General features: G+C 38.3%; 1 protein-coding gene across 1 annotated transcript; it reads left to right on the plus strand.

Annotated features, from left to right (window-relative positions):
• The first annotated feature begins 249 nt into the window (after positions 1 to 249).
• Positions 250 to 3,737, plus strand: LOC311111599 (major histocompatibility complex class I-related gene protein-like). The gene is made up of 2 exons (XM_084154366.1): positions 250 to 382; positions 1,323 to 3,737. The coding sequence occupies exons 1-2, from the start codon at positions 325 to 327 to the stop codon at positions 2,267 to 2,269; spliced, it is 1,005 nt and encodes a 334-aa protein (XP_084010492.1). The 5' UTR covers positions 250 to 324; the 3' UTR covers positions 2,270 to 3,737.
• Positions 3,738 to 8,345: the final 4,608 nt, after the last annotated feature.

Here is an 8,345-nt window from a genome sequence, read left to right on the forward strand (position 1 = left end):
AATGTGAAAGGGATTTTGTGGATGGGGGAGGGTTTGAAAATAGTTAGTAGGGCTCTTTTTTATTTTCTTAGTAGTACAGGATTAGATAGGAGGGTTTAGTTTCACTTAATGTTTGTTTGTTTCTTTATTTAGTCTATAAACTGTGATTGACTACACACTCCAGTACAGTAGGGGGCGACATGCACCTCTAACGTTTGTTTGCGGATCTCCATAATATTATAGAAGAAGAAGATAAGCATAAGCGAAAGGGAAAGTGTCAGACTCACTTGAGAGTTAGAAACTGCAACATGAGCCTACTGCAAAAGTAAGGAACATTTCTAAATCATGGACAAACTGTCTGTCTTTTTATTTGTTCTTTCCTTTTCTACCATTGTCAACGCAGGTAAGATGGACTTCACTTTCTCTCAACTCATTGAAAGATGTTTTATGTTATAAAATGTTAAATTGAGAGTTTGGGACTATAAGGTTCTATTTGCATTTTTGTCAAACTGTAGTTATTGACATAGCCTTGTTCTGTTCAATGTTCTCTCCCTATATAGTACTCTAAATACCCCACTGCCCGCAAGTCATTTGTTGATCTGCCCTGTACATAGCTCAGCTCACACACGTCACCGGTTGCACCTTTTGCCAAGTCTGCCCTGTCCAGATATTGCCACGCCCGGTATCCAAAGATGCACAGCTTGAAAGATGCGGTCACCGGTCGAGTGTGTGTAGCCAACTACCTAGTTCAAATATCATCAGTAATGCCACAGCAGCATAACATTTCATTATTTTACATTTTTTGTCATTTAGCAGACGCTCTTATCCAGAGCGATTTACAGTTAGTGAGTGCATACATTATTATTTTTTTTTCATACTGGCCCCCCGTGGGAATCGAACCCACAACCCTGGCGTTGCAAACGCCATGCTCTACCAACTGAGCTACACGGGCCCCATTATCACTTGATAACATTTGATTTAGCCTAAATCAATATTCAGTCTGGTTGGCTCATACTCACAGCAGAGAGAGGCAGGAAGACAGAGAGGTAAATCACAATCAGTAAAATAAATAGTTAGCTAACTAGCAGATTTACATCAATCAGCTGCTTCATCAATCAGGCACCAACTAGCTTGCTTACAATTTGTGATGATGAGTGTGTGTTGTTTTTTCTCTTTGAACACTTTGTTCCCCCTGAAAAGTCTGTGCACGGCCCTGCCTGACACCATGCAAACCAATGAGTGTTCGGAACTTTAAAGCCAATTATCTCAATATCATCTTTTTGCAGATAGAACCTTATAGCTCTCAATGTTGATAACTGTGGATAATATCACTCCTCTCTCAGGTTCAGGATCACATTCTCTGTGGGCACTTGCAACATACATCATCGGAGAAACGCCTTTCCCTGAGTTTACGGTTGTGTTGATGTTGGATGATGTTCAAGTGGGTTACTATGACTCCAACATGAAACACTTTATCTACAGGGGACTTCACCCAACAGAGAAAATACATGATGACCTAGCTCAGGACGGAGCTCATGTATTTGGAACTATGTACCAGAGCATTAAAGAGAGATCCTTTCAGCTAAAGCACCACTTTAATCTCACAAGAGGTGTTCAAGTTCAGCAAAGAATGGCTGGCTGTGAGATTTTGAAAAATGGTGAACCAGCCCTGATCATGTCAAAGAACAATTTCAATGCCATTTATACAGATCGAATGTTATATTACAACATGACACATTTTACATACCATGCAGGGAAACTACTACCAGGATGGGATGTGATGAGGAGACATTTCTTAGAACACTTTTTTGGGAATGTTGTCCTTCCCATTTGCATCAAAACACTGAAGACATTCCTGAAGAGAGAGAAGAACATTGTGATGCGTAAAGTGCCTCCCAGACTCAGGTTGATAAAGAAAGAGGTTTCTGGAGGGCTCCAGGTGAGCTGCCTGGCATTTGGTTTCTACCCCCGCCACATCAACCTGACCCTGCTGAGAGACGGCCAGCCAGTGGCAGAACAGGAGCTGACAGGGGGGGAGGTTCTGCCTAGTGGAGATGGGACCTACCAGCTGAGGAAGAGTCTGGAGGTCAGTACTGAGGAGCTAAAGAAGAGACACAACTACACCTGTACTGCCTCTCACCTCAGTCTGGACAACAAGCTGGATGTCAGTTGGGAGTCTGGGGCAGAGAGAGTACACCTATCCACACTCTCAGCTCTACTGGTGATAGTGCTGATTGTTATTCTATTGGGCATTTTCATTTGCGTCAAAAGGAGGAGACGCACCGTATAGCAGACATTGTCTCAACTTGCCAATGTTGATGCAAAAGTGGCGGAGGAAATTAACCTGTCTTCAGATTCTGAGACATAAGGGACAGCGCATACTTCTGATACTGAATGCACTGTCTGTTGCAGATCATCATTCTCCCGAGTTGGCCTATAATAATGTGACCACATATGCTCCCGGCAGGCCCAGTTATACAGGAAAGCTCAGCCTCCTCTCCAATCAGAGTGGCTATTCCTTGCGCACCTACAACTTAATGCTTTAATATAGTATAAATATTTATCATTTAACTTTTAAAATGTATTACGTTTTTATATGTGGCAAAAACACAACCAGTCACAATGTTTTAATCTGATTAGGCTACTTCAAAAGTCTCCTGTAGGTGTTCGCACTTTCATCCAAAATATAATTCCAGCATCCTTAAATGGCTTGACATTCACCAGGTTTCCATCCAACCTTTTTTTGAGAGTAAAGTAGCATACATGTTGGATATAAAATGTCACGACATCATGGGAAAGAATGTAGTATTAGGCTACAAATGAAATAAGTTATGATGAACTTCACAGGGTGGTGAAAGTGCAAAGTGATGACGTTGATCTTCCTTTAAAAAAATATGGAGGATCTTATTCTGGTGACATGATCGATACTTGGCTGCCATTTGACAAATAAAATAATCTTGCACTTTTGTCCATAATAAACTCATCATGTAGTACGTTTTACCCGCACTGTATCTGCAAGATGTTGGCTAGAGCACACATGCCAATACCAGAGTGGGCACATTCGATATACAGTGCATTCGGAAAGTATTCAGACCCCTTGACGTTACAGCCTTATTATAAAATTGATTAAATTGTTTTTTTCCCTAATCATTCTACACACAATACCCCATAATGACAAAGCAAAAACAGTTTTTTGTAGAAATGTTTGCTAATTTATACAAAATAAAAAACGGAAATATCACATTTATATAAGTATTCAGACACTTTACTCAGTACTTTGTTGAAGCACCTTTGGCAGCAATTACAGCCTCAAGTCTTCTTTGGTATGACGCTACAAGCTTGGCACACCTGTATTTGGGGAGTTTCTCCCATTCTTCTCTGCAGATCCTCTCAAGCTCTGTCAGGTTGGATGGGGAGCGTCGCTGCACAGCTATTTTCAGGTCTCTCCAGAGATGTTTGATTGGGTTCAAGTCCGGGCTCTGGCAGGGCCACTCAAGGACATTCAGAGACAAAGGGTCTGAATAATACCATTTTCTAATACCATTTTGCTTTGTCATTATGGGGTATTGTGTGTAGATTGAGCAGAGAAAAAAATTATTTCATCAATTTTAGAATAAGGCTGTAATGTAACAAATTGTGGAAAAAGGGAAGGGGTCTGAAGATTTTCCAAATGCACTGTACCTACCCAACATTTTTTAAAAACAAAACCTTCAGTAGGCCTGGAGTTGAAAATGTGATAGAACCCATTTAACTTTTTTTTTATTCGGTACATGGGAATTTAACCTCAAAAGTTATTTTCATGTGCACTACATATTTATGCACAGACTTGAATCTGCAACAAGTCAATTTGATGGAAACTCCACAATTAAAAGCCAATTAATAAAATTGTAGTCGCCAAATTCTCCATGAGAGTCTATAATGGCCTACACCCCGAATTTTCTCTTCAGCACCATTCTCTCACGACTTGCGCACACGTGAGACAGCTGCTGGGGATAGAGAGAGGGAGAGAGGAGCCTTGGCCTAGGCTGCTGTTGATTGTGATGATGGAGGCCTTTTTCATTGAAGTAAAACAACATTTAGAGGGAAAAGAGTAAGCCTATAGTGAAAATCCTACAAGGGGAATTTAATATAAGTTTTAATATTGTAGTGGACTAAGATGAGAAGAACTTTGGCAAGACCAAATGCAGGCTACTGTGCAATTTTGAACCTTAAATTCGTATTTATAATTCTTTGTTTTATCATTATTATAATTGTATACCATTGTTATTATTATAAGCCTATTTATTAATCGAAACCAGATTTTTTAATATGCAAAACCTGTTTTGTTTAATTCTGTTGAGACATTTTCCTTGGCTAAATTAAATTTGATCAGTCTTTTTAAATTTGTGCTCCATATTTAATTTAAGATTGTTTATAAGTAGGTCTGTTTAAAATAAATACCATTAGCCTATTTCTGTCATTTGTTGGGTACAGTAGGCCCTTGCCTTTGTTGTTAATTGCTGCAATACAACCTGTTCAAAACTTTTTTGAAGTTTTATACCAAATGAAGTTCCAACTGTAATGCTGTGTTTGCCGCAATATAATAGCCTGCTAATATTTTCCCTATAAACAACTTCTTGACTTACTTTTGATGTTACCCTAATAAAAATTAGCAACTTTTGTGAAGATTTGGTGTTGTGTGGCTATTATTAAGCTTTACCTACTTCAAGCCTATAATATGAAGGCTGTGTGCACCGGCTCTCCAACTGACTCCCACAGTTTAACTTGAGGTGAGGAAGAATATTTCAGACCTACCAGAGTTACTCCTTAAATCTAACAATATAATGCTTATCTTTATATCAAATATTCTGATCGAAAATTAACGAATGAACCTCCTTATGTAAGTCTATATCTGTATAGCAGGATTTAAAAATATATATAACAAATATCTATATATCAGATGCAATAACCATCTGCAAAAATAAATGCATGACGGTGTTGTAGCGTGCTCCCTGTATATCTCTCTCTCGATCTCTCTGGGGATAGGCCTAAGCTTCTCTTCCTTTATACAGGCTGTATTAAAAAATATTAATATATATCATACAGTGAACACTTAACTGACCTAAGTCTATAGGTCTATGCATGCAATGCCCTGATGCATTTAGTGCTCAAATCTCTGACAGCTGAACCATGAGGTGGACAATTATTGTTTTAGGACAGAAGCTTAAAAACCAATAAAAAAAATAGGCTATAAAGTTTTGCATTTGCTACACACCCAAACAGAAGGAATAGTGTTATTGTCATTTGTAATAGGCTGTTTTTAAGGACATGTAAATGTGGGTCATTTGGCCAATATCCCTCATTTATTGATGGTGCTGGCTGTGCCATATTTAACGACAGACACCCAAAAGACTGGCAAGTGCACTAGTCCAGTGTCACTCTTATTATGCCTGCAGATCAGGGTTCACCAGCAGCCCCAAACATTGAACTAATAAGCTACAGATTAGTATTGAATATTTTCCCTGTATTTTACAAATGTTCCATCCCAAGAATAATAACTTTTCTTCCTGGTAACCCTGTTTTTCCAACCCAAAGACATTTTATGAGCCCATGACCAAAAAAGACCAAATGATTGTGCCATTATCCAATACATAGCTTATGATAGGCTACCGCACATTACGCACAACAGAAAAACACAAAAGCCCATAGATGTAGCTATGCTCTCTTGGGTAAGTAAATGAAACAAGCTCCAGTAAGCTAATATTTTTGAGTGTGGACTGTATTACTGTATTGTATTATACTCTATTATATGGACTGGAATTACGCACCTCTTTCAAACCATGAACCTGGGAGAGAACATGCGTTGCTGGTGCAGGACATGCAGCCTAAAAAGTTACAATTATAGGCTATCAATGAGATTTTAATGTTGAAATATAACAGGGCCTATTTTACATGTTTATAATAAGTAGCGTGATGCATGCATACCTTTCATGATATATCTCCTAATGTTGTGCAACATGCCTATTAGCCTATGTTCTCTTTCTCCATTCCTTTCTCGCTGATTGAATAATATAGGACAAGAATAAGATGCAGATGGCTTTCTTTTCTCTTCACAAAGATTGAATGGTTACTGGTCTGAACAAATAACTGCTATACCGCCATCCCGAGTTCTCTCTTTCAAACTCCCCAGCCTGTGGCCATGAGTTCTATTGGCTGCTGTATTTAACATTCAGCAAACAAGAGCTTGCATCCATCCCTCTTCCAATAGTCTATTAGTATAAGAAATTCTAAAAATAAATTATTCCAGCAAGCTATTCTAGTCTAGCTTTTCCTGGGACTCCAATAGCTATGAAGCATTTTTTAAGTACAGGGCAATGGAGTGGATGGTGCGTATTGCGCAAGAAACAGGCTATGAGTTAGAACCTTATGCATAGCCCATCATTCATTGGCTAAAAACGACATTGAATTTACAATTTAAAAAAATAAGATGACGCCAAAAGCCACATGGAGATGTGTAAATTAGTGGCGCATTTAGTCCATATATTACCGTAAAATATGCTACAACAAATAGGGACTACAATTGAAATAAGTCCCCGACTTTATTGTACAATCCCAGTCATTTTTAAATGACACATAAATTCAATCAATTAATCCATCCAAACTGTGCAGGGGAAATTTGATGAATGGAAAGAGACATCTGTTACAAAACACTAAAAAGTTTAATGACATTCCATTCGGACATTTTCAAGCCAAGCCTTCGATACTGGTGAAGCCTACAAGGTAGGGAGGGGTGTGTTTCATGTTTGTCCAGATTGACATAGTCTATTTATTGTGGTGTTGAAAATGCAAACCATGATATTGAAGTGACTGAAGTTGACATGCTTTGTTTATTGGTTGTGTGGTGCATTGGCACATTATATTTTATATAATTATAAATATGGCATCAAAATGTGGAAAATCTGATTTCTCTCTAGCTGATCATTGTCTGCAAACGGCTGTCATAGTGAAGTAATGAAACAGGCAGGGAGAGTGAGCTTGTCTGTGGTGGTCGGCGAACCTTCATGCCCATAGCCCTGCGTGGCACCGACTGTGCCACAAAAGCATGCTGAAGTGAAAAACTCGATATCAGCATTTATAAACATAGGGTCGCTACAGTAAGATATTTGTGGGCTTAAACATTTTTTATGACACCTTGTGGGCATATTTTTTTTATGACACCTTGAGTTGGACAAGCTCTCCCCAAAGTAAATTTCGATCTGGCCCTAATATACTTTTTGGACACAGATGGAATTTTATCAATTTAGCTCAATTCACAATGCAAAGATGACTGCTGGAGCACCTATGAGGCCAGACACAAAATATGTGAGTGATTCAGTTACCCAGCAGGCACATAACGTTCTGAGAACCATATATTTCTTAGGTGGGAATTTTAGTACTTCAACATAAGGTTTTCTACTGGTTTCCTCAAGGTTCTATTTAGTCATGTTCTCAGAACGTTCAGAAAACATTAAGAAACAATGTTCTTCTGTGGGAATTTCAGTACTTCAGCATAACATTTTCTGCAGGTTTCATCCTGGTTCTATTTAAAGTCATGGTGTTCAAATAACGTTCTAAGAATGTTATTTAAAAATATATAAATTCTGTTCTCAGCGTCAACAAAACTCTCTCTATTCTCTATCTTGTTAATTGTGTTCAGGTATCTGAGCATTAGGCATTAGGCATTAGTCCAACTTTGCATTTATAGTACCAGTCAAAAGTTTGGACACACCTACTCATTACAGGGTTTTCCTTTATTTGTACTATTTTCTACATTGTAGAATAATAGTGAAGACATCAAAACTATTAAATAACACATATGGAATCATGTAGTAACCAAAAAAGTGTTAAACAAATCAAAATATACTGCTAAAAAAATTAAAGGGAACACTTAAACAACACAATGTAACTCCAAGTCAATCACACTTCTGTGAAATCAAACTGTCCACTTAGGAAGCAACACTGATTGACAATACATTTCACATGCTGTTGTGCAAATGGAATAGACAACAGGTGGAAATTATAGGCAATTAGCAAGACACCCCCAATAAAGGACTGGTTTTGCAGGTGGTGACCACAGACCACTTCTCAGTTCCTATGCTTCCTGGCTGATGTTTTGGTCACTTTTGAATGCTGGCGGTGCTTTAACTCTAGTGGTAGCATGAGACGGAGTCTACAACCCACACATTTTTCTGTATTAGCTGATATCCAGTATCTTAACCAGAAGGAGAATCATGTGATCATGTGTATGAGGTCTGTTTATCATTGGAATGACTTTACAGTGTCTCTGTTTAGTATTCTATGTACAATAATACCTTTATGACAGACAATAAAATGTAGCCTAATCAAAT

This window comes from Coregonus lavaretus (genome assembly GCF_964263955.1).
Source record: "Coregonus lavaretus genome assembly, chromosome: 37".
Lineage (NCBI taxonomy): Eukaryota > Metazoa > Chordata > Actinopteri > Salmoniformes > Salmonidae > Coregonus > Coregonus lavaretus.